The sequence below is a fragment of the Raphanus sativus genome, chromosome 2 (genome assembly GCF_000801105.2).
Source record: "Raphanus sativus cultivar WK10039 chromosome 2, ASM80110v3, whole genome shotgun sequence".
In the NCBI taxonomy this organism is placed as follows: domain Eukaryota; kingdom Viridiplantae; phylum Streptophyta; class Magnoliopsida; order Brassicales; family Brassicaceae; genus Raphanus; species Raphanus sativus.
The window spans coordinates 40,374,070-40,401,921 of NC_079512.1; the positions used below are offsets into that span (position 1 = coordinate 40,374,070).

Consider the following 27,852-nt stretch of genomic DNA (forward strand, 5'->3'; position numbering starts at 1 on the left):
AAAATACCATTTTCATAGTACCATTTTTCATGTTTACACTAACCACTTTTACCACCACTTTCAATGAAGGGTTTAGATTTGAAGATTTAAGATTTAGAGTTTAGATTTGATGTTTTAGGGTTTAGGGTATATAGTTTAGGGTTTAGAGTTGAAGATTTAAGGTTTATAATTGATGATTTAAGGTTTATAATTGAGGTTTTAGGGTTTAAGGTTTAGAGTATTGAATTTAAGGTATATAGTTTAGGGTTTAGGGTTTATTGTTGAGGATTTAGGGTTTAGGGTTTAGAGTTGGAGGTTTAGGATTTAGAGTTTATAATTAGAATTTTGAAAACCATATAAAAACAAAGATATAAGAACCTTTAATCTTTTAATAAATAAGGTATTTTTGAAAATGTTTATTTAGTAGTGGTAATGATGAATAGTGGTACCTTAAAAGTGGTATTTTTGAAAATTCCCCAAAATAAATGGAAATTTCAAAAATACCACTTTCAAAGTACCATTATTCATCTTTACCACCACTAAAGCCACATTTTCAAAAATACCTTATTTATTAAAATAGTAAATACTCTTATATCTTTGTTTTTATATGTTTTTAAAAATTATAATCCCAAATTATAAATCCTAAACCTCCAATTCTAAACCCTAAACCCAAAATCTTCAACTTTAAACCCTAAACCCTAAACTATGTACCCTAAATTCAATATTCTAAACTCTAAACCCTAAAGTCTAAACTATAAATCTTAAATCCTCAACTCTAAACCCTAAATCCTCAACTCTAAACCCTAAACTATATACCTTAAGCCCTAAAACATCAAATCTAAACCCTAAATCCTAAACCTTCAAATCTAAACTCTTCATTAAAAATAGTGGTAAAAGTGGTTAGTGTAAACATGAAAAGTGGTACTATGAAAATGGTATTTTTGGCAATTTCTAAAAAATAAATAATAATTAAATAAACAATATAAGAAGGGAAATTTTCAAAAATACCACTTTGAAGATACCATTATTCATCTTTACCACCACTAAGTACACATTTTCAAAAATACCTTATTTATTAAAATGTTAAAGACTCTTATATCTTTGTTTTTATATGCTTTTCAAAATTTTAATCCAAAATTCTAAATCCTAAACCCCCAATTTTAAACCCTAAACCCTAAATCTTCAACTCTAAACCCTAAACCCTAAACTATATACCCTAAATTCAATATCTTAAACCCTAAACCCTGAAACCTCAACTATAAACCCTAAATCCTCAACTCTAAACCCTAAACTTTATACCCTAAACCCTAAAACATCAAATCTAAACCCTAAAACATAAAATCTAAACCCTAAATCCTAAACGTTCAAATCTAAACCCTTCATTAAAAGTAGTGGTAAAAGTGGTTAGTGTAAACATGAAAAATGGTACTATGAAAATGGTATTTTTGGCAATTTCTCATATAAGAAACGGAAAAACTACATTAACATCTATCTGAAAATGTATAGTTGTACTCTTTTATTATTTCCAAATATTTTTATTAGTAAATAAACATTATAAGAAAAACAAGCATACAATATATGGATATAAATACTACATTAAACATATATCATAATATTATCGTTTGATATAAAGCAAGAAAATTAGAATAAGTAAATATACAATATAAGAAAAAAATAAACAATAAGTAAATATACAAAATTAAAAATTTACATTAAACTTCTATCGTAAATAGAAATAGAAATATTACATAAAATATAGTAAAAACCTCTTCTATTAAAAAAAATATGTTTGGATAAGTTCACATTTGTGTTACAAAAAAAAATGTTACAAAAAAAAAGATAAGTTCACATGCAAATAGTGAAGAATAAATTTACATGAAATATTTCTTATATGGCTTCATCACTCATAGTTTCTTCATCTCTAGGCATAAGTGTCTTGCACATTCTCCAGAAAAATGTAAATATGCAAAAACAAAATATACTCATCATTCAATTTTGCAGTTATAGCGTTTGCAAAGGAAATATAGAGTAGAAACTGCATTTTGAAAATAAAAATATATTTTTTCCAAACAGTAAGATAGAGAGAATGGCGAGTGCAAATTATGGATTTTTTACCATGCACGTGACTGTTTTCAGTCTTCTCCTTTCAGCTCATCATACAAATGAGCAAGAATCATTCTTTCCTAAGAACAAAAAGAAAAGAAAATATAACGAGTTACAACTTTCTGGAATGATGGTAAGTATTATTGAACAATAACTAAGAAACCAAGCCCAAATATATCATAAGCAAACACACCAGCCATAAACACATACAAGCAATGGTAAGACAAAACCAAATATTTCATCATAAACAATTGCAAACAAGGAGTGAGGGACACAACCATCTATCATAAACAAACACATCATCCATAAACATAGCCACGATTAATATTACAAGTTAAAGAGTATACCATATTGATCTTTAAGATGTCCACAGAGCAAGATCTTGAAAGCAACAAATAGTGGCGTTGCCAAAATATAATGAAAAGGAGACCACTGCCACAAACCAGAACTTTAGAAGTTACAAAATAACATGAACAAATGTGATAATCACAAAAGATTTCATAGATGGAGTACACAGTGAAATCTACCACGAAAAATCACGGCACGAAATTGATGCAAGGGTATAAATATAAAAATGCAAAAACAAAGCCAAATGATGATGAAAACTTCTACTTTAGACATCGCTAAACACACAAGGATCCAATTTTTATAGTTGTACATCAACTGATTCATATAATTATCCTATCTTTACCTACAAAAAGAGAAGTCAAGGCAGCAATTACGAAAAAGAAAAAAAGAAACTGATCACCTTGATTGAAAAAGAACATGAACAAACTTGAGAGTGAGAAGAAGGGTGAAGGAGAATAGCAAACTATGCGCTGAAAACGATTCTCTACACCAATATTTTCTTACCCTTAGGTCTCTAATTCAATCAGAGAGACCCTTTTTGACACATCTCCCAATTCAAAATTTGATTGTGTGAAATTGGTGATTTTTTTAGCTTTCCTTATTTGATATTGATTTCTATTTAATTTTGAAACAAACAAATTTTTGGAATATTGACATTTTTGGAATATTAAATTAAACTAATTATATCTAAAATTATGGTTAGTTGTTTTAAATCTTATCTGTCTTCCATTATATTACTGAATATTTTAAACATCATAGAACCTAAACTTTAATATTCATGTGTTCTAAATTTAAATTAAAATAATGATTTCTCATATTATGGTTAGGTTTTTTTAAAATCCTATGTGTCTTCAATCATATTATTGAATATTTTCAATAGCATATAACCTAAATTTTTAAAATTATGCGTTTTAAATTTATATAGTTCTAACTGTTTACATATCTTGCATTTTTAAGTTATTAATTATATTTGTAAGATATTTTATGTTAATTTCAAAAATATATTATATATTAAGTTAAATTATCTATAATTCTTTGATTTTTGTAAGTTTACCATATTTAATTGATTTCATCACATAAATATTTTAATAGTATATATGAATTTAAAGTATATATTTCTACTAGATATGGACCCATGCATTGCACGGATTTTATTTGATGTTTTAATTCACGAACACATAAAAAGATTGGAAATATTTTTTTCACGTTAGTTCTTGGATTTTCAGTATATATTGGTGACATTTTAATAACAATAATCTGTTTTCTTACATAATTTTTGATTGATATTCTATTTCAATAATAATGGTGTTTTAAATAGTACATTGATATTTTTATTTTTAATAAATACTTCACTTTTTATTATTTTTCAAAATAATACTAGCTATAGTTAATTGAAATATATAGAACTGTGAACTCTCTATATTGTTTATATTGTGTAAGACAAACTAAAAACGACACAATTAAAAATATTAATATTACATAACACCAGTCAATATGTTTTATCGATAGTCAGCTAAATATCGAATATATTTCTAGATAAAACATCAAATTTATTTACTTTAACATTCATGGTGTGACTTTAACATCTTTTTTTATATACAATATTTTGTAAAACACTATTGTCGCTATGTTTTAAAAATTTGAAGTTCTCTAGTTGTAGTGACTCTTGATAGTGCGACATATAATTGTAAGACTGGACTTGACAAATAGACCAACTTTTTAAGCTTTGACCTTAATTCTAGTTGATAGTCATTTCATAGAATACTCTTGTAGAAAATTGAAGTCTTTTCATTTTGAAAGGTTATCTTGCATATGTCGGTATCTAAACTATTAAAACAGAAATACATTTAGTACTTAACCCTGAGTTTTCCTCAGTAATTACAAAGGATTGCCACTACATTTAAAACAAATAATTAATTTTAATTACAATTATTATCTAACTGGATTCGATTTGGCCGGATAATTTACTTACCAAAAGCTTAAAATGTACATTTAGTATCTTATTCATTGTAGTTTTATATCTTATACATTATACACATGACATTAAAATTTATCAAAACACGAACCTATCAGATGTTAGTGAGTCTTGACTGGTATACTAAGTCAATTGTGGTTAAATGTTCTTATTTTATATGGGCCCATTTGTATTTTTAATTTTAATAATGGCATTTAGACTACAGAATATTTTATATAATACTTTATACAGTTATAATATATAGATTAAAATTTGTCATTAATAACGATACAGACTTAATTAACGTTAGTGTATGATAGGCTCATGCATTAAGTTGATTAATTAACAGCCCACTCTATTTTGATTGAAGTATTATATTGGCTCATTGTAATTGTTTGTATTTGTAGTTTAGATATTATATAAAGACCATATTAAATTTGTATTTCATTTAACTAAATTAAATATAAAACCATTTTTAACATTTAGTCTATCTTATTGAAATAGAGATCAATTTTTCAAGTACAAATGAATAGTCCATTATATTATATACAATAGCTAAATTCAAATATATACATAATTTTGTACATGAGTAACATAAATTTGACATAAAAACAAACAATTAATTAATTACTTATTGTATTACCAATTGTTTTATATGAACTAAAACACATTTAATACAAATATTAAGATATAAAATCAATACTCCTTTTAACGTTTAATAGATGTTTAAACATAGATTTTTGTTATCAAAAAATATGTAGTCCATTTATAATATATAATTAATAATTTCAACTTTTTAAATATTAGAATATGAATACAAAATAATATTAACCATACATTCAGCACGATAATAATCCAACAAAAATCTAATAACATTGACCAGAGTTTATAAAACACATTAATTACCAATAACTTATAAATTTATCATAATTTTACAAACTAAAATAAACACCCACACGGGCGTGCAGGTCAAGATCTAGTTAGACTTATTCTAAGAATACAATGCTGTTTTTCCACGTAGCTTCCGGTTAGGATTTCGGCTTCAATATTCATGTTGTTTAGGCAAGTTATTTATAACATTATTCTATTGGAAAATCTTCCTTTTTGATTTAAATTCCTTAATAGCATGACCTACAAGAATCTATTGGAAAGTCGTTCTCTTTGATTTAAATTTCATAGTAACATGATCTACAACAACATAACCAATTTTTATATGTTGATAAGAATAAACACACATAATCATAATCACATATAAGCATAATAGTCACATTAACTTAGTCACAATAGCATAACAGCTGGATAAAATATCCGTAAATTTTGATTTTATCTGTTTTGATTTGAACCGAAATTCCAAATATATGTAGCTCTACGAAGCAAAGAAAATACTTATATGCAATATCTGTAAGAAACGAAACAAATCACAAGATACTAATATTATTAAGAATGAATATCTGATCTGATCCGTTATATAAATACATATACATGTATGTAAAGATATATATATATATATATATATATATATTTATATACATATATAATTTATATAAATATTATATTGTATATAAGTTTTAATAGTACTTTTTAATAAATTTATTAAGTTATTTATTAGAATTTTAAAAGTAATAAATTTTTATTTTTGTAATAAAATGTGATTATTATTTTATCTTATTTTTAGAATTTATGATTTATTTACTAATTTTAATTTATTTTTGCGGATCGAATCGGATATCCGGTTGAAAATCTAAAATTATCTGAATATCCGGAGCACCGAATATCTGTGTGGCTACATATCGAATTGGATCAAATAAATGATTATTATAACAAAATGGATCGGATCAGAATATCTCCAAAAATTTGGATATCCGATTCATGTTCACCACTACATCTATATGTACAAACGGCTAAGTATAATTGTAACAATAACTAATGTATAACAACATAACAATTATATTCTTTTTAGAAAAAGTTTAACATCAGTTTAATGTGAAGTTATGGATGTCTAGTTATTTCCTCATGTGACACCAAGAAAAAAGATAACACGCAAAGATGTGAAAGAACATGTAAGAAAACTCACCAGATATTTTTCTTGCTCAATCCTGCAAAAAATTACTTTTTAAAACACAAATTGTTTTTATTATCTTCCTATATATTTTATTAATCATAAGATATTTTAACAAATGTCAAAATTTTGTAAGGAAAATTAATATCAAATAATATTATTAAGTAATTATTATCTTCTAAAAGAATATTATTAAGTAATTTTTAAATTATCTTTTTTACTATTAAATAATTTCAAAATTCGTTTTTGTTTTTATTTTCTTAGTATATATTGTTTTAATCATGATATATTCTAAAACATGTCGCATTATTAAAAAAAAGAAATTACTATTAAATAATATTTTGTTTAAGATTTTTTAAAAGAGGAAATTTCTAAAACATATCACATTATTAAAAAGGAAATTACTATTAAATAATATTTTGAAATTATATTTTGCTTAAGATTTTAAAAATGGAAATTTACTATATAATTAGTTTCACCAAAAATTGTTTTATTATCTTATATATTTATTTTAAATTATGAATTAGTTTAACACATATCACAATTTTAAATATATAACAATTTTGAAGAACCAAGTTTCCTATTAAGTAATTTAGAATATTAAGTATTTTTAAAAATTTCCTTTTTACTATTAAATCAATTTTAAAATTAATTTATTTCAAAATTCGTTTTTTGTTATCTTAGTATATATTTTATATCATTATAAATTTTAACCTCTTTAAAAATATTAAAAGTAAAATTACTATCAAATAATCATTTGCAACAATTTTTTGTTTGGGATTTTAAAATGGAAAATTACTATTAGATATAATTACAATTACTTTTTAACAAAATTTGTTTTTGTTAATATCTTAATATATATTTTTAATTATAATATAGATTAACACATGTTGCAATCTTAAAATTTTTAATGACACGTGTTGCGATCATATTAATTAGTAACTTTGAAGAACCAAGCTTTATATAATAAGATTTCTTAAGTTTACCACTTATTATTTAGGTTTTCTTATATTTTATATTTGTTTTTTTTTTAGTAAAAATGACACGTGGCATCTTTCGGATGCCGTTGTTTTCGCTGATGTGGACGCTCCCTGGAGTCTCAAAAGGCTTTCGTCAAGCAAGGTCAGCCAAAAGGAAAGAAAAAAGAGTGAGCGAGAAAGCGGAGCCTCAAAAGCAAACTTTTTTAGTATAGATTTGCAAGGATGGATTTTTGGTCTTTCCGTATGACGTGTTTTTTTTGTAATATCCACACTGCCTCTATTCTCCTATATCGTAGCCTAATATCTAATACATTTTGGAAATCATATATTTCATTTATATGCAAGAAGTAAGAGAGGCTTCAATCATCATTACAATCTATACACATGGTTTCGGAATTATCTTTCTCATCTCTCCCAGTCTCTTTGTTTTCTCTGCAGTTTTGATTATCCTCTCTCTCAATCTATACACATTGTTCTATTCATATAGGAACCTAAAAATATCTAAATAACCAATGTATCTAAAACGGGCTCGGATATTTGTAACAAAATAGCCATATAACCTGATTCGGTCCCGGTCTTTTGAATATCATTAGTTATATTATGATACATCTAAAATATATAACACTAATTATGAAAAATAAATATCGATGTAATAAAAACTCTTTTTCTATTTCACTTAGTTTAGCCAAACAAATAGAAAAAGTTTTTTTTTATTAATTTATAAAATGAGTTAGACATGAACATTATCTGTCCATTTAGTTACATGTTCCTTTCGAGTATCGTTTTTTTTGTTTTGAAAACAAGTCCCGCTTGAATATTATAAACTTATATGTGGATTTTGAGTTGAGTCATTCTAGATCTGGATAAATTCGGTTATGATGTATAGGAACCTAAACATATCTAAATAACCAATATATCTAAAACGAATTTAGATATTTGTAACAAAAATAGCCATATAACCTGATTTGGTCGAGGTCTTTTGAATGTCATTAGTTATATTATGATACATCTAAAATATATAAAGCTAATTATGAAAAATAAATATCGATGTATAAAAATATATTTCAGAGGCCAATTTAATAAAATATTAGTTGGTTCAGTTGAAATAAATATATTTAAAAAATTTATATGAACTGAAAAAAATCAATATAAAATACTGTACATTTGGATTCAAAATCATTTCTTTTAACAACAAACTACAAAATATGTTGATTTGTATACAAATTTAAATTACAATGTAAATATTTAATTAATATAGAAATATGTCACATTGTTTAAATAAAATATCAATGTAAAAGTATTGTACAGTTGCGTTCTAAAATCATTTATTTTAACAACAAGCCAAATAAATATGTTGATTGGAGAGAGAATAAAACAAAGCCAAAGAAACATATAGTTTACCAGAAACACTCTATGTGTCGAATTTATTATAAAGAAAGTTTTACTAAGATAAATACATTCAATAGTTACAAACAAATAATATATTTCATAAAAGTGAAAAAATACCCGCACTTTCGAAGCGCGGATCAAAATCTAGTTTATATTAAAGTAACAACTTAAAGCAAAAAAATTGACTGTATCAATTTATATGTCCAGTTGAAACCCTTCAAAACTATGTGGAATACTAAGCTCAAAGTAATTTGATTTTGAAAATAATACTAAACTGCTGGTTCTAAAACCATTAAAACGATTCTCAATAATGTTAAAGTAAAATATTAAAAAAATTGTAGAACATGATTTTGTAATAAAAACTCACTTGATGATCACATTACAATTTTTATAGGTATAAAAAGTGATAAAAAGTTTAAGCACAAATCGATTATGTTCATCATAAATTTAAAATAGATTTCGGTCCACTATTTCAGTTACAATTACAAATGCTTAACCCAACATATAGATGATTACATAAAGAAAACATAATTGTATGCATATTAACAAACTCAAACACATATACATATTTAATTTGTCAATACTATATATTTTTAATTTTTATTATATAAGCTCACCATGTGCTTTGCGCAGGTCTTATCTTAGCGATTAAGTAAATGGATTACGTACATAGTAGAATGTGTTTTCGTTTAAAAATTATTGTATACTCTAAATAAATATGAACCACCATCACTTTTATTTAAATTTTTTGTTTCAATTAAAATATAAGATCGGAAAAAATCTGAATCCAAAAACAACAAACCAAATTGATTATGAAAAGTAGTACTGAGCTTTAACCAAAATTGGTTATATATCTGAACCGGTTTAAATTTTTTGTATTTAGAGAACCGAAACCGAATCCTATCCGAACCGAAATATTTCGGTGTCCAAGTATATTCGAACCAGATTAATAAACTTAAATATATTAATTATTTTTAAATTTAATATCAAAAAGAATATAAAAATATATAAGTTATTTTTCAGTTTTCCAAAAAAATTGGAAATATATAAAAATAAAGTACATGTTTAAAATAAGTATACAATACTCGAAATACCCAAAATACTTAAATGTCTATTGATTTTTATTCAAATATTTAAGCTAAACTAATTTTGATGTGAAGTTTATGTATTTTAGCATAAATTATTCAAATTTATAAGTTATATATTATTTTTTATTTTTAGATTTTATAAATTAAAAAATATATATGAACTTTATTTTAAAAATAAATAAACGGGTTATTAGAATCTAAACCGAACCCCCGTAAAAATTCAAAGCGAACTGAATCCACAAAGATCCGAACTGAACTGAACCAAAATGAACCACATGATACCCGAATACCCTCTTTAATCAAGTGTAAAAACGTTATCGATATAAAATGGATATTATTTATAATATTTAAATACATCATAGTTGAAAAAAACTCACTCCATGTAATGTGTGAGTTATTATCTAGTCTATTTATATTACTTAAATTTGAAGTGGTGTAATTGATCACACTGAAATAAAACAACCAATAAAACAGAGATTTCTACGGAAAGATTCCATAGTTTTAGCTAAAAGATCAGAAATTTTATTTTGAGTTCACGGGATGTATGGATAGCGTAATTGATCAAATTTCTCCTTAACCAATAGAATATCTCCCTTGTTGAATCTCAATCACTAAGTGATGCATCAAGCAAACCAAAATGCATGGACAATGGACAGTTAGCAATCACCTCAATTAGCAATCATATTGTATCTTTGTGAGACATCGCTAAAGGCTTGCTCTCTTTTACATAAGAAAAACCATAAATGGATTTTTTTACATCCATTTAAATCACCAACAATACAACATAAAACCACAATACTGATTTTTTTTCCTCCAAAAATATATTTTTCTTGTTGCTTCTGTCTCTTTGTATTCGTCTCGATTTTGTGTTCTTTAAGCGACCTCATTGAAGCCAAAACCTTGACGGAGACATTAGGCTCAAGTGACTTTGTCTTGTGTCTAGCAAAACCCATGGAGCAGCCTCATGTGTCCACGGCCACAGGAAGTGTCTTGTCCAACACCGCGATGGACAAAATACAAAGGTGTTGGGGATCCATCACCTCAATTAGTAAGCCTTTATCTTGAGGATTAGCAAACAAAGCCTTCTTACTTAGCTACATCAAGAAACCAAAATCAACAGTGTCAAGAAAAAAAAAGGCTTTCTTTCTTCTCTGAGTTGTTAAACTAAGTTATTTATTTCCGACATGAAGCTTGGTCTGGTCAGAACTTGAGGCATCCGAGAAATACCAACACATCTTTAAGAAAAAAACAACCACCGGCGTCAAATAAAAGTGTGATCTGTAATCATATATAAGTGTGATATGTTATGTAAAATATATAAGTTCATTGATGCACCCACACGTTAGTAAAAACGAAAGAATCAATGTATAATCCAGTTGATATAAATACAAACATACCTTCAACTTCAAGCCGTCGACGATTCCTGGCCTTGATATGTTGTGAGCGTTTATGATTTCAGCCCACTCTAATATCTTAAACACGCCTCTGCAAACAAACCACAACAGAGAAATTCTATAAAAACTTGAGAGCATCAAGGAAAGAACAATAAGTTAGTTAACATATAAACACATTAGCATGGTGGTAGTAACTCGAAGTTGATGGTGTAATCTCTTCCTTAAGAATATCTCCATAGCCTATTTTAGTGGAAGTGTTTTGATTCTCAAACTCTTTCATCCACAATGCCCTTGCTTCCATCACCTGCAAATAAAAAGAGTGATCTTGAGTAACAATAATTATGTTTGTATTTCTCAAAAAAAAAAAACAATTATGTCTGTGTGGACGGAAGAAGACTGAGTGAGGGTTACCTGTGGAGAAGACAAAAGCTGAGCATTATGTTTATTGAGCCGTGAAAGGAGAAGAACAAAATAAACTTTTCAGAAGTAACCAACAGTCATATGGCATGGACAGAATTCTATTCTAGGTGCAGCTAACCTCGGAGCAAGACGTTCTATAGCTAAAGCATGACCTCTCTGTGCATCAGAAATTTCCAAATCTACAAATAAAAATTGAGAAAGAAAAAACACAAATATTGATGTTAGCATTTCCAAAATCTTTGATATGCTAAAAGCCAAAAAAAAATTCCAAGAATCTTTTTCTATCCAGTCCAAAATTGAAGGATGAACATTACCATCAAGATCTTCGTTGGGGGTCGAAAGGAAGTCTAACACTTCGTCCTTAAGAGCATGGATGCATTGATATGTTCGTCGCAAATGCTAGCACTTCGTCCGTAAGAGGAACCGCATCCAACTCTTCTTCTTTTTCTTCATCATTCGTTTCCTCTTTTCTTCTTCATTGCGTGAATCTTCTAATCTTTTATCATCCATAGTATCTAAATTCCAGCTCTTAGCTCTAATCTCTGTCTCTCGCGTGTCAATTCTCACACACGATCCAGGCTGATCTGAGGACGACGATTGATTCATTTCGGGATCTGGAAAACGCGATTGGATCAATCTGGGATTTGATAGATCGGAAGAAGATCTCTCCGGTCAAGTAGCGAGAAATGAGCGACGCCACGAAGTTTACGCGTGATATATATGATTTCACATGAAGAAAACGGAGGCGTCGAGACATCTAAACTGGGTTTAATGTGATTACAATTATTTCCCAATTAAAAGAAATACATTGAATCACAGGGGAGGCGAAGAGATAACGACAGGGAAAGTAAAGAGATGAGAAACATTAGTTTTGCAGATCATGAAAAGGGGAAATTGTGAGATTAGTTCTGTAATGAGGACAAAAATGAAACGATGAACCCCAAAAACCCAACGTTTTACTCACTCGACCAAACTAAAATCATATTCGACCAGACCAAAATACAAACCTATTTGACCAAACTAAACCAGATTATAAATGGAACCCACAAACATTAATAAATCGCTGACGTGGACACCTTAGGAATAGAGAAAACTGTTGCATTAGATATACGTAGCGCGGATAATTACTTTTACAATATTAAAATTAATTTGTTATGTGAATATAAAATATTACAGAATTATCATATTTATAAACAATGTACTGTGTAGAATATATTATATGAAGGGAAATAAACTCTGTTTTTCGTTGATTAAATATTGAATATAGTTTTAAACATTTTTTGTAATAAAACATTTTTATTAATTTGCAAAACTACCAAAACTGAGTTTAGAATACAAATCAAAGTTTGATGATGTCAAAAATTGTCTTGGCTGTATTTCCTTGATTGTTATCTTCTGAGCTGAGCTCAGCTTAAGATGAAAGATATAACTCTAACTCATCTACTTAATGCGACTGTTTTTTTTATTTTTAAAGTTGTTGATGATTTTTATTACCTTGTCAAAGTAAAAGGAGATGAACAAGGCTTTGATCGCGAAAGTTGGATGGCGAGTTATGCATAACACGCATAGTTTATGGGCACAGGTGGTGAGAAAGAAATACCATGTTGGTGATCTCAAAGATACGAGATGGATGATAGCTAAAGGAACTTGGTCTTCTACTTGGAGAAGCGTGGGGCTCGGTCTGCGAGATGTAGTGTTGCGAGGACAGAGATGGGTGCTTGGAGACGGAAGACAGATTAGGTTTTGGTCTGATTCTTGGTTAACAGATGAACCATTACTACTGTCGATCACATCTGCCCTGCCGCAAGGGCTGGAGAATACACTGATCAAGGATCTTTGGCAAGCCGGGAGTGGTTGGGACTTAGAGAACATTGCTCCGTATCTTGCAGAAGACAAAAGACTTGAGCTCTTTTCAGTTGTTCCTGATCAGATAACAGGAGCAAAGGATATAATAGCTTGGAAAGGAACTACGAATGGAAGCTTTTCTGTTAAGTCCGCATATAGGCTCTTAACTTCTATTGATTCGCCAAGACAGAGTATGGAGAAATTTTATAAACGTATATGGACGGTTGTGGCTCCGGAGAGGGTGCGATGCTTCTTATGGTTAGCAGGACAACAGGTCATCATGACCAATTGCGAGAGATATAGAAGGCATCTTGGTGCTACAGATACGTGTGAAGTCTGCAAGGGAGCTCCAGAGACGGTCTTGCATATTCTTCGAGATTGCCCGGCTATGGAGGGAATATGGAATCGCGTGGTCCCGAGGGGTAAGAGACATATTTTCTTTACACAGTCGCTACTTCAATGGATGTTCACGAACCTGGGAGAAAATCATATGGTGGGAGAGAGCCCTTGGGCAACTTTTTTTGCAGTAACGGTGTGGTGGGCGTGGAAATGGAGATGTGGAAATATCTTTGGGGACACTCGTCTGTGCAGAGACCGAGTGAAATTCGTTAAGGAGAAAGCAGCAGAGGTGTCCAAAGCAGCATGTGTTTTAGGAAGTACAAAACTCTCTCACCAACGCGAGGAACGCAGGATAGCGTGGAAAGCTCCGCTTGACGAGTGGGTTAAACTCAATACAGACGGGGCATCGCAGGGAAATCCAGGTGCTGCAACTGCAGGCGGGGTGTTGCGAAACAGGTTTGGTGATTGGTGTGGAGGTTTCGCACTAAATATTGGCCGATGCTCTGCTCCACTGGCGGAATTGTGGGGAGTTTATTACGGTCTGGTAGTGGCATGGGAGAGGGGTATCACGAGGTTGGAGTTAGAGGTTGATTCAGCAGTTGTCGTTGGATTTCTTAAGACAGGAACTGAGGAAACTCACCCACTGTCGTTCCTGGTACGTATGTGCCATGGCTTACTTTCAAAGGACTGGATTGTCCGGATTGGTCACGTGTATAGGGAAGCTAATTGTCTCGCCGATGGATTAGCCAACTATGCTTTTACTTTGCCTTTAGGCATTCATATTCTTAATTCTGTTCCAGCTAATGTAATTTCTATTCTTGAGGATGATGTTCTAGGCGTTTCTCGTCCTAGACATGTTGTTATTTCGTAATTTTTTGAATTTTTAATAATATAGGGAGGCTCTGTCTCCCTTTTGCCCACCAAAAAAAAAGTAAAAAGGTGTAGTATGTGACGATGAAAAAATTGTATTTCTTTTAAATAGAAGTTATTAATCAATATGTATTTAGAAATTTAATTTTGTATTTGTTTTTACCTTTATGTATTGTAAGGATATTATATGTCACCACAACAACTTTACATTTTTGATTACACATGCTTTGCAGCCCTTTCAACAGAAATGTTTGATTGTTACATAATGTATATATTTTTGTTAGATTTCTAATATTTAAGAGTGATATATATGATTGGATAAATAATTTAAAGTAGGCAGCATGTATCTCCATTCATTCTTTTCTCCTTTTAGGCTCTGTTCGTTTGCTGATCGCTAGCGTCAGCGATTAATTTCAGCGACCAAATGTTGTTCGTTTATTGGTCGCGGGTTCAGCGACCGATCGCAGCGACCAAACGCTAGCGACCAGCGATTAAAAATTTTGGACGCTAGAAATTTTAATGGTGGGATCAAAATCGTGCGATCAAAAATTTTTTTTTAAAAAATGGTCGCTGAGATGAACGCGCGACCTCCAAACGAACACTATCAGCGACATTAAGTCGCAGTCGCTGGTCGCTGACTCTGGTCACTGACGCTAGCGACCAGCAAACGAACAGGACCTTAGTATAGGAGATTAGTGTATATATTTTTTAGTATGAACGTTTTGTGTACAGTAATTTTAACAATTTAAATAGCTTTTCAATTTTATTTATTTTGAAATGCTTTAATTTATAATGTACTGTAACAAATATTTATTTTGTTTTCTTGCTTGAACTTAATATTTTATTTTTGTTAAGTTTTATTTTATTTTGTATATCCCTGATTTTTAAAAATAATGTAACACCACAATAATCTCATTGTGAAATAAAACTGAAGTATTTAATTTGCAAATTAACATTATTATTATTACTATTATGATTTTTTTTTAATTTTTTTTTGAGAAAGGGCTTAATTATTTTCTTATTACACTGTTAAATTGATGTTAGTTTGCTAAATTTGCAGTTTCTAATTTCATAAGGAAAATGTGAAGACTATGCAAAAACACAAATATTATTTCATTCTTGGCATATCTATTTTCAGCATTAACACTAATCTCATATTTATCATTAATATCACTTTCTATTTTTCTTCCTTTTCTTCATGGATTAACCTGATTGGGAGCCACAGCCGGAGGTTCATTATCATTGCTGAATCCATTGGCTGGAACATCTCTGCTTATATCATGCTGTGTCGGTGGGTTAACACCACAGCAGACACCTTTTTTCCTTCCATAGAAAAGAATTCAGCCACAGAGTATGACTGTATGAGTGAGGCAACCTCGCCATTCCCCAATTATATAGCCGGCTCTCAGAATTTTGTACACTTTAAACTCATCCGGTATTCCGAGCCAACCTCAGCAGTCAGCACAAACCTTGAATTGTATTTCTTTGCTAACTTAGAAGCCATAACCTGCAAGCCAACAGAAATATCAGAAATAGTTGCAGATGTGCAACACACGAAAAACACATGCATCATCAGTGTGAAAAAATAACATTTTTAAAAGTGCAACCTCCATTCAGGGTCAGAGAGACATACCATAAACTCGTGAAACTCAACCAAAGCAGGTTTCTTGCAAGTCATCGCCTTTGTTTAAAGGTACTTCAACGAAGATGATTAATTGGTTTCATACAAATATTGAGATAGATAGTAGCGAAGCACATTCAATTTGAGGTAACATCTGTTGGATATGTCCTATGTGGAGTTTCCTTGCCTTATTCACAGTCTCATTGCTGCACCAGAACTGGTCTTCGAACCCGCTCATTAAGTCACCTACATAACAATGTTCCTGCAAACAAAGATCAGAGGTCAAACTCTGTAAATAATTTTCTTAGGCAAAGCACAAAAGATTTCTGAAAAAAATTACTGCAGATAAATATATAGAGTTTAAAAGAAAGGAAATTTTTTTACATTAAAAAAAGAAGGAAACTTCTATCCACAATAACAAAGAAGAAGCAAAATCTGAGGATCTGATCAAGAAAGATTAAGAAGAGATTACAGTATAGGGCGATTGAGATTTTCTGGGAAACTTTCCGGTGGATCTAACAGAGTTCATGGCCATAAATTTTATCTTCTCTTGTAAATTTTGGTTGCATGAAATCCTCAGTGAAGGTGTTTAAATAGGAAGATAAACAAAGGGAGGTGGAAGGAAACCAAAACGAAAGGAATAAAGAACACCATTGAATGATCAAAAGTGGTGGTTATAACGTCAATTTACCGAGAGATGAAAAGATGATGAAACACGGAAGCGTTGAAGGATTCTCGTCGGCAATCCTCAGAAGCCCAAACTAATGACCCAAAGGCAATACATAAAAACCCGTAAGCCCAATGTAACTAAGACACACACAAAAAACCGTAAGCCCAACAAAGGCACCTTGCTCTCTGATTGGATGATTTAAATGTCTTACGTGGACACCTTCACAAGGCTTCTTATTCTCCTTTTAATAGTGTTTGATAGATTCTCAAACCTTTTTTTGGACAACCTTTAATTAATTAATTAATTAATTAATTTCAAACGCAGTAATTAAAATAATAATTTAAGAAGCTCTATAAGATGATTGGTTTATTCAAAGGACTTGCCTGTGTATGAAATTAGGAGCACGAACGTGCATGGCTGCTCTTTGCGTTGTCTCTGTGAGGATACAAGATTCCATCCTCATTCACCTTCAAGATGTCAAATTGAAAGAATCTGCCCCAACTTCTTCCCTTTAGGTTTGAGTTTCTTGACATCTTTTATTGATCAGGTTAGTCAAAGTTTTGATTGTTTTTCAGGTTTATTAGATATTATATGATCATGCTTGACTTGATGGGTTTCTGGTAAAGTTCAAAACTTATGTGCTCTGCTCAGATCATACATTTTGTGTTCTGAAAATGATTCACGTTCATAGTTTTTCAAGTATTTACCCACCATTTGCATTGTCTTATCTGTCCATCTAATTTGACGCTGGAATGTTTGATCAATACTCATAATAACATATCCAGGTTTGAATTTTCAGAGGTTTAGTTATGAGTAATATCAGATCATCTCTTGATCTATGCTCTATTCAAAATCAAGATCTTGTCAAAAGCTTTGCATTCTTTATTGACCAATGTGATAACAATTTATCTCTAATGTTCCTTTGTTGCCTCCCAACCCAAAAAGGATCTTGATTTAGTTTCAGATGTGATTTTTCTTTTTGGGTGTAAATGTTAAGAGATCAGTTGTGATTTTGTCCTGACTTATCTCCCAAATGGCTTTGTAGACTAGAACAATTGCAGACCCTGACGTTTTTAGAGGCTCCAAGCAGCTTTTGAAAAGGCTTTTTTAATTCAGAAATAAATGGATTTCTTTTTCAAAAATTCGTACCTGGAACCCAAACCGGTGCTTGCCGGTACGAATCACGCGTCTCCTTCTCAATCCTTGACCGTTGCGGTAGCTATTAGTGGTAGTACCAAAAGCAAGAATGTACTCAAGTGGGCGCTCAAGAAGTTTGCTCCCGAGAAAAATATTGTTTTCAAGCTGATTCACATCCATCCAAAGCTCACTTCTATACCTACACCTTGTAAGTTCTTCTACAGGTTTTCTTCTCTACCTGAGACTTTATGTGACTAATTAAAGAGTCTTGAAACTGGCTTCTGTTTCCTTACCAAGCCGGAAACATAGTCTCTATCTCTGAGGCACCAGAGGATGTGGCGGTTACTTATAGACGACAAGTGATGGAGGAGACTAGAGAAACTCTTCTGAAACCTTACAAGAAGATGTGCCAGCGTAAAAAGGTTTTTTTTTTTTTTGTCTTGCTTTATCAGATATCGTATAGCTAAATGTGTATGAAACTCACACGTGTTGAATCTTTTTAACAAAAAGGTTGCAGTGGAAGTTCTAGTGATAGAATCAAATAGTGTTGCAGTGGCAATAACCAGAGAGGTTAATCAGCACTCGATCAGCAAGCTTGTTATTGGACGCTCATGTAACGTTGGCTTGTACGGGTAAGGCTTATCTTTCATGGTTTAATGTTATAATGATTCCATAGCGTTTTCTCCATGATATATATGTGTTGAGAACAATTACAGGAATAATGATATTACCGCGAAAATATCACAGTCTGTGTCAAACCTTTGCACAGTCTATGTGGTCTCAAAAGGAGTCTATATTCTCTCGGGAGGGAAATTAGCTTCATCTCCTTCAGACACAGAGAGGAATGAAATTTTAAGAGATACTGGTAGTGAGAGAAGCTCCAGCTCTTCTTCTGGTTCAGGGACTATCTCAGGTTAGAAGCTTTTTAAGCAAGAGAGATTGTAAAATATTGTATTAGTTCCATTTTTTTTTTCTTTTGGTAGATGCAATGTCGTCAACAAATGCAACACTCAAATCCAAGTCTCTTGGTCTGTCCAATAAGAGATTGCAACATCTCCCGACAATAGTAAGAGGGGTTTCCGGTCGTGCCGAAACTGAGTCAGATGAAACAGGAAGTGTGTGGTCGAATGCTGCAGAGGAGGTAGGCAAGAGAGAAACAACATCCTATACCGAATTGGATGAGGGAAAAGACGGTATCAGTCATATCTCTAGCAACCCTGAATATGAAAACGTTACTGATAAAGGTGAAGATTATTTCACAGACGACCAGGTACGTAGGTTTAACATTTCCATATTTCTTGTGAAAGCATTTGGAAAAATGAGAGGTGTTTTCCATTTGATTTTCAGGACACACTTGACGAGATTACAAAGTTGAGAGATGAACTTAGACAAGCTCATGAAATGTATGCAGTGGCTCAAGTAGAGACCTTGGATGCTTCTAGAAAGGTCCACCAATAGTGTATTTATTTCCTGAAAAAGCTTCAAAGAAGGCATTGGGGTTTGTGTGTCTAATAAAAATCTTTCGTTGTTATGGCTTTCAGCTAAATGAGCTAAAGTTGGAAGAGCTAACACTAAAAGAGCATGGAACAAATGAAACACAGCAGAAGAGAAGTGAAGAGAAAGAGACCGCACAGAGAAGAGAAGCAGTAGACCGTGAAGCCAAAGAGAAGGAGAAGCTTGTAGAAAGCTCCTCCCTTGTGGCTCCTCCTAAGGTGCAATACCAAGAGTTCACTTGGGAAGAAATCAGCACCGCAACTTCATCATTCTCTGAGGATCTTAAGATCGGAGAAGGAGCTTATGGTGCTGTTTACAAATGCAGTCTTCATCATACAGTCGCCGCTGTCAAAGTTTTGCATTCCCCTGAAAGTAATCTATCCAAGCAGTTCGATCAAGAGGTACGTATATACACTCCTACTTTTGAAGAAAAAAAAATACTAAAAGAATCAATAGAAAAAGAAAAAGAAAAAGAAAAAATCGGAATTGATTGGATCTCTTTTTCTAACGATTTCATTCTCTCTTAGCTCGAGATCTTGAGCAAGATCAGCCATCCACACTTGGTTCTCCTATTAGGAGCATGCCCTGAGCGTGGAGCACTAGTCTATGAGTACATGGAGAACGGTAGCTTGGAAGATAGACTGTTCCAAGTAAACAACAGCCAACCACTCCCGTGGTACGTACGTTTCAGAATCGCTTGGGAAGTGGCATCAGCGCTTGTCTTCCTCCACAAGTCAAAACCGAAACCAATCATCCACCGTGATCTTAAACCAGCCAACATCCTTCTTAATCGAAACTTCGTCAGCAAAGTGGGCGATGTGGGTCTCTCCACAATGATCCAAACCGACCTATTATCAACCAAGTTCACAATGTACAAACAGACAAGTCCTGTGGGAACATTATGTTACATTGATCCTGAATATCAACGAACAGGGATGTTATCTCCAAAGTCAGACGTCTATGCCTTGGGAATGATTATTCTCCAGCTTCTTACCGCGCAGCCAGCTATAGCACTGACCTATACAGTAGAAATAGCCATGGAGAACAATAATGACGACGAGCTGATACAGATTCTTGATAAAAAAGCAGGTGACTGGCCAATGGAAGAGACCCGGAAACTAGCTGCATTAGCCATACATTGTACAGAGATCCGAGCTAAAGACAGGCCAGACCTGGAGAAGCAGATTCTTCCAGCATTGGAGAGCTTGAAGAAGGTTGCTGAAAAAGCAAGAATAATGATTGCATCTGCGCCGAAGCAACCTCCAAGCCACTTCATCTGCCCATTACTTAAGGTAATATATAACTTGTTCATCACGTCATATATGTTTGCTTGCTAAAGAAGTCTCAGGTTGGTTTAGAGAAGAATGTTGTTATTGTGTTTATTTGCAGGATGTGATGAATGATCCATGTATTGCGGCTGACGGATACACTTATGACCGAAAAGCCATAGAGAAGTGGATGGAGGACCACCGTAGCTCGCCGGTGACTGATTCGCCGTTAGAAAACCTGACCCTTTTGCCCAATCACACTCTTCATGCAGCCATTGTCCAGTGGAGATGTAGAAATCAGTAAGGCAAACAAAAGCGGGAGCTCAGTGATGAATGATGTTATTGGAGATTATCTATATTATTAAAGTTAAATAACAATAAAACTGTTTGGAAATCTATATTATTAAAGCAGAAATCAATTTATGAACATGCCCCTAACTTTTTAAAATAATTACAAAACATCTCTTTTTTTTTCTTTTTTTTTTTAAAATACCTTTAATAGTTTACAGAAATTAAAAGCCCAATCAATAATAATGTCTAACTAAACAAAAAGCCCAATAATTTAAATATATGGTCCAACGAATAGTAAATTAATTGATTATCGAATAGTAATATTTTTTTCAGACCAATTTTTATTTTTAAACCATGTAAACATCTTTTGAAGTAAATTTAAATTGTCAATACAAAATTGATTCTCGAATATAAACCTTTTAAGTCTTTTGATGGTGAACGTCATTTGGCTTTTTTTCCAGTGATTCCTCAATCGATTTCAAGAAAATCAGATTTTAAAATAATATATTTTTTAACTCATTCCTATTTTAAATATTTTACTTAAACAATAAATTTAAAACATAATATATAAAGTCATCAATTTTTCGGATTCAAATCAAATAAATTCCAATAATATTCTCTATAACATCCATTTTTCAAAAATATATTCATCTTAAAAATAGGTTCCCAAAAATTTCAATAGCTGTAGAATAATTCTATTAAATATATTCTTATCTTAAAAGTATTATCCAAAACAGATTTTACATTATATATTTTTGTTTAAAAGAAAGAGATACTATGAAAATATACTATATTCCAAATCTACTTAAATCGTGGGTATGGGTGCGGATATATATATTTTAAGATATAAGTTTGCAGTATTAAAAATATATATTGTTTACATTATTTTTTGAAAAAAAATAAATAATTATAATTTTTATTTAAATAATTATATGTGGGTTCCGCGGGTTGCCCGCAAAATTAAACGGAGTAGGTGTGGGTATTATGTTTTTTCTTGCGGGTCATGCATGTCAAAATTTTGAGTCAAAAAAATGACTCAACCTACGGCAGATAGATCGGGTAGGGTGGGTTTAATATGTTTCTAAACACTAACACTCTACAACTTTGAACTCCATATGTTCTCTCAAATCTGAAATAAAGTTGAATAATATATATACACATGAAATTACAAATATTTTACATATGTATATAAAATTTGGAAAGAAAAAATTACCCGCGATTTGAATTTTTTAAAATTTTACCTAACCCATTTTCTATACTATTAAAGTAGATGACTGTTTATGAATCTGCCCTTGGACTTTCTAAGTAATTACAAAAACTGCATGTACTTTTTTCTCAGCATTATTTGCAACCAATCAAAAGTCATTATTTTGCAATTACATTAAAGAGCATTTAATATAAGTCAGTTCTTAACGTTTTTGAAAATTTTGATTCCTAAATGTTTGCACCATATTTTTTCAAAAAATCTTTCATATTATTAATTATTTGAAAGAATTTATTAAAAGAAACCTCAAAATAAAATCAAGTTGAAATAACAAATGATTAAATCAACAAAATCATAATACGGGTCTGAATTATCTCAACTCTTTAAAAATAGTTTCATTTAAAATAAAAACTAAATCACATAAACTAAATTTAATAAAATTATGGAAAATAGTTTGAATCCCCCAAATGAATTTTCCAATACAAGAGTGTTGAAGATATAAAATATTTTATTTAAATTAAAAAAAAATCAGTGTAAAATAAGTTTAACTTTGGTTTAAATAAATAAAATCATATTACTGGTTAGAATTATTTAGAGTCTTCTAAAATTTAGTCATATTGAAAATAACAAAAATAAGTCATATAAATAAATTTAAGATAAATTTCATAAAAAGTTAAAAACTATAATTTATCAAAAATCATAATTTTTATTACGTAAAATAATTTTCTAACAAAAAATATACCCGCTCTTTTTAAGGGCGGATCAAAATCTAGTCTATATTATTAAAGTTGAAATACACAATAGAACTGTTTGGAAACTTGAATAGTGGTCAATAAAATTTGTTCGGATACACTGATAGTAGTATCTATTAACTGTGTTTCCATATTTCACTTAATTTAACAATTTAATTAATTATAATACCTTAACAATAATTTATATCACTAATTATATTCCATAATAATAATAGTACATATTTTTATTTATTAGTTGATCAATATTAATTTTGTGCCAATTATAAAATCAAAAATGTTAAATAATTAGGTATTATATGATTAAACGTTTGATTTAGTTTATTTTACTAAAATATTTTTATTTTAGTTTCAATTTGTGGAAAATTACGTACCCAAAAACATAATTCAAAAATATGTTTTTGTGAATAAAATAATAACTTAAATCAAAATAATTAAAATGTGCTACATTTATTAATACTCAATTTTTTCACTCCATATAATTATTTTACTTGATTAAAAACTCTTTCTATTTCACTTAATTTAGCGAAACACATAAAAAAGTTTTTTATTAGTTTATAAAATCAGTTAGACATGAACATTATCAATTCATTTAGGTACATGTTGTTCTTTTCGGGTATCATTTTTTTTAAACCAAGTCCCGCTTGAATATTATTAACTTATGTGTGGATTTTGAGTTGGGTCATTCTGGATCTGGATGAATTCGGTTCTGATGTATAGAACCTAAAATATCTAAATAACCAATATATCTAAAACGGATTCAGATATTTGTAACAAAAATAGGCATATAACCTGATTTGGTTCAGGTCTTTTGAATGTCGTTAGTTATATTATGATACATTTAAAATATATAACACTAATTATAAAAATTAAATATCGAAGTATAAAAATATATAAATCAATACCCGGGCGGATCAATCTCTAGTGATATTATTATGGAGAATGATCGAAGCAGTTATGAAAATGTTGTTATTCTATCTCTTCAATTTTATGATATGTATTATTACTTTTTTTTAAAACGCTTTGCATATATATTACCAACTTTACAAAGATAGAGCTACAAAAATAAGAGGATCCAAGATAATCTGAAAGATATTACAACAAGGATGAGAGCTAGTGAGAGCTATTGGTAAAGATGACTTAACCAACGCGGGAATCCAGTTGCAATATAAGATTGAAATCGATCCTCTTTGACCACACTATTGGCTATGAGATGAGCACCTTTAATGTCACTACGCTGCTGGAACTGAACATGCCAATTCAAAAAATTATGTAACCGAAGACAAACCTGCTCTGAATAGAATTTTAGAGAAGGCCAGGCAGAAGGAGTAGAGACTGCGGCAACCAGGTCTTTGTCTTCACTTGCAAAAATAACAGAGTCAAAGTGTAGGCTTTTTAAACTATCAATTTCCCATATCCAGCTTTCTAAAGAAGCATCTGTCTTGCTAGTGATTCCTGAGAATGATCTCCTACCATGCAGCAAGACCTTACCTGCTTTATTTCTTACAACCCAAGAAGCTCCACTCTCCTTTTTGATTGGACTCCAAGCATAGCCAATATCACATTTCACCCAATGAGAGGGAGGCGGTTTCCAACCAAATAAGATTCTCTTCTTTCTCTCAAGATCAATAGCCTTTTCTTCTTTCTCCAAAGTTTTGATGATAAACCAGTGGTTTACTTCGTCAAATACTTGGGCCGAGAAATCTGGAGCATTCGTGATCTTGCCTTCAAAGAAATGAAGATTTCTGTTTTTCCATATACTCCAAATGATCCAAGGTCCTGCTCTACTAATCTCCAGAGGAATAGAGGAGATATCTCTAGCTTTGAGAATATAATAAATGTTAGAGTAGACAGAGGATTCGGAAAAACCAGTGTGAGGAATAGGGAAGTTACTGATGGCCCAGTATTGCCTAGAAAGCGTGCAGGTGAACAGAACATGATTCACTGATTCTCCTTCTAGCCCACAGATTTGGCACCTCGTGTCCAGTTTCATGCCTCTAGAAAGAAGATTGTCTGTCACCGGTAATGCTCCACTGACGGCTTTCCACCAAAAAAAATTTGATTTTTGGAGCTGTATTCAAAGACCAGATGAACTCCTTGATTCCATTGAGAGACGGAAGCATGGAACCTGCTATATAGGCTTCTTTATTAGCAATTCTTTCAGCAAACCAGTAGCCTGTTTTGACCGAGTATTCTCTGGAGCGCGTATGATTCCAGATATAAAAATCATCAGAGGAGATGACAGGTCTGATCCGAGAGATGATCTCAACATCTTGCTGAAAGAAAAGGTCATTGAGCTTCATCATGTCCCATCTATGAGAGTTTGGCAATAAAAGATCTTTCACTCTGAGGTTAAGATCAACAAAACCATTCTTCATCAAAGGGATACGCATTCTATCACCATCAACTAACCAAGGCGTAGACCAGACTGGAGTAGAGCTTCCATTGCCAATCATACGTCGAAGACCTTTGATAAGAAGATCTCTTCCACGAGAATGCTACGCCAGGCATAAGAAGGTCTTGCGCCAAGCTTAGCAGAGAGGAAGTCACTATGAGGGTAGTATCTGCTTTTTAAGAAACTCCCAAACAGAGACGATTGGTCATGAAGGATTCTCCAAGCTTGCTTAACTAACAAAGCTTGGTTAAAAATTTCAATATCTTTGAAGTCCATCCCTCCTAAGTGTTTGGGAACACATAGCTTATCCCAACTTAACCAATGAATCTTCCCTTTGTCCTCTGAAGAGTTCCACCAAAAGAAGCCATGGCTGATGTCAAATTTCTACAAGTTGTCTTAGGGAATTTAAAACAACTCATAGCGTAAATCGGCATCGCCAAAGCAATAGATTTGATGATGATTTCCTTTCCAGCTTGCGATAAAAATCTAGAATACCAACAAGACATCCTCCCTTTCATCTTCTCTTGAATGTATTCTAACATCTTCACCTTTGAACCACTAAAACATTTGGGTAGTCCAAGATAAGTACTTGCTCCACCTTCTTCAAAAATGCCCAGTAAAGTCTGTATGCGCAGCTTCAGGTCGTGGTCCACTTTCTTCCCAAAGGTTAGCGAAGATTTAGAAAAATTAATAACCTGTCCAGTGGCTTCACCATACTTCTGTAAAACCTCTTGAAAGTATTGATATTGAGAGATATCAGCTTTAAAGAGGAAGAGACTGTCGTCTGCAAAAAACAGATGATGAAGTGCTGGACCAGAGGGAGAGAATTGAATACCACTGATGAGGCCATGTTCTGCTTTCTGATTTAAAAGATAAGAGAGACCTTCAGCGCATAGGACAAAAAGGAAGAGGGAGATGGGATCCCCTTGTCGTAAGCCTCTCTCTGGCGCAATGAAACCAAAAGATTGTCCATTAAGCAGAACAGAATAATTGACTGTTGTGACACAAGACATTATCCATCATACCCATGTCTGATGAAAGCCTAGAGAACAGAGAAGATCATGAAGGTAATGCCATTCGACTCTATCAAACGCTTTTGACATATCGGTCTTGGCTGCCATGAACTGCTCAGATATTCATTCTTTTGTGTAAAGGCTATGTACTGCTTCGTGAGCCATGATGATATTATCAGAGATCAAACGGTTAGACACAAAGGCAGATTGATTTGTAGAAACTATGGCAGGGAGAAACCTCTGAAGGCGGGAAGCCAATATTTTTGAAATAGTTTTGTACATAACTGTGCATAAACTGATCGGCCTCAATTCAGTGATGACAAAAGCACCTGGTTTCTTCGGAATCAAGCATATCTGCATATAATTCCATTCCACCGGTAAGATCCCTGTTTCAAAAAACTTGAGAACCTCTGTAGTTAACTGATCACCTACTGTCTCCCAATAATGTTGAAAGAAAAAACCAGTCATGCCGTCAACACCTGGTGTACTTTCACCTTTGATAGAGAAAACAACAGTCTTCACTTCTTCAGGAGTGACTGTTGAAATGATACGCTGCTCTTTAATGCTTCTGTCATCACCAGTAGGCGCCAGAAGATAATTTCACATTTCTTGAAGAACTTCAGGAGCAATGCGAGGCCGACCAGAAATAGGATGGATTCCAACTTGATCATCCTTCAACACACCAAACAGAGGATCAGATTCTGAGAGGGGTTGTTGAGCTTGTTGAGATTGACGGCTGGAGGAAGTGGAGCTGGTAGCAGGTGTGTCACCAGGGTTTGGAGGATTTCGGTTCACAAAAGGGCAAATATCACTTGCATGCGTCAAATGTTGACAAAGATAGCATCTTTTCTGCACTTTTTCATAGAAGAAGTAAACCGTGTGTTGTAAGCCACCACGAAGATTTAGGGTACGGAATTTGCTGAGCGGCTTAGAGACATGCAAGATGATTTTGACCCAAACAAAATCATGTCGCTGCGGTTTTGTAGGATCAAAGGCTACAGTGTCAACATGTCCCATAAGCTCCCTGATTGCTGTGATAGCTTCTTTGGTGTAGTGGTTGACCGGTATGTTCTTAATTTGAACCCAAATCGGAACATACTGAAGATAATCGGGAGGAGGATTTTCAAACCATGAATCAACCGCAAGAGCCCATTCATGATAAGTTTGAATGCCTTTATCCAAAAACATCTTCGAGGTCGTGTGCATGATCGAAGATGAACTGGAATCGTTCGTCAGAGAGGG

General features: G+C 31.9%; 3 protein-coding genes and 1 pseudogene across 3 annotated transcripts; 1 reads left to right on the plus strand and 3 right to left on the minus strand.

Moving 5' to 3' along the window:
* Positions 1–10,549: 10,549 nt before the first annotated feature.
* Positions 10,550–12,386, minus strand: LOC108833347 (uncharacterized; annotated as a pseudogene).
* Positions 12,387–18,181: 5,795 nt separating this feature from the next.
* Positions 18,182–21,388, plus strand: LOC108841094 (putative U-box domain-containing protein 53). The gene is made up of 9 exons (XM_056994981.1): positions 18,182–18,404; positions 18,494–18,618; positions 18,707–18,814; positions 18,902–19,109; positions 19,180–19,466; positions 19,544–19,642; positions 19,738–20,091; positions 20,218–20,982; positions 21,080–21,388. The coding sequence occupies exons 1-9, from the start codon at positions 18,182–18,184 to the stop codon at positions 21,260–21,262; spliced, it is 2,352 nt and encodes a 783-aa protein (XP_056850961.1). The 3' UTR covers positions 21,263–21,388.
* A 2,855-nt stretch (positions 21,389–24,243) lies between these two features.
* On the minus strand, positions 24,244–25,209 carry LOC130499460 (uncharacterized). Its single transcript, XM_056993548.1, has one exon. It carries the CDS (start codon positions 25,193–25,195, stop codon positions 24,326–24,328), a length of 870 nt encoding a protein of 289 aa, XP_056849528.1. The 5' UTR covers positions 25,196–25,209; the 3' UTR covers positions 24,244–24,325.
* A 2,001-nt stretch (positions 25,210–27,210) lies between these two features.
* On the minus strand, positions 27,211–27,798 carry LOC108833332 (uncharacterized protein At4g02000-like). Its single transcript, XM_018606764.1, has one exon. The coding sequence runs from the start codon at positions 27,796–27,798 to the stop codon at positions 27,211–27,213; it is 588 nt and encodes a 195-aa protein (XP_018462266.1).
* Positions 27,799–27,852: the final 54 nt, after the last annotated feature.

What these genes read in the sequence shown, in the direction of transcription:
- LOC130499460 (XM_056993548.1), bottom strand. Translation starts at nt 25,195, where the DNA reads ATGAAACTGGACACGAGGTGCCAAATCTGTGGGCTAGAAGGAGAATCA.
- LOC108833332 (XM_018606764.1), bottom strand. Translation starts at nt 27,798, where the DNA reads ATGTTTTTGGATAAAGGCATTCAAACTTATCATGAATGGGCTCTTGCG.
- LOC108841094 (XM_056994981.1), top strand. Translation starts at nt 18,182, where the DNA reads ATGGATTTCTTTTTCAAAAATTCGTACCTGGAACCCAAACCGGTGCTT. An exon ending in CCAAGCAGTTCGATCAAGAG is followed by an intron (nt 20,092 to 20,217) that starts GTACGTATATAC and finishes ATTCTCTCTTAG; the next exon opens with CTCGAGATCTTGAGCAAGAT. An exon ending in TCATCTGCCCATTACTTAAG is followed by an intron (nt 20,983 to 21,079) that starts GTAATATATAAC and finishes GTTTATTTGCAG; the next exon opens with GATGTGATGAATGATCCATG.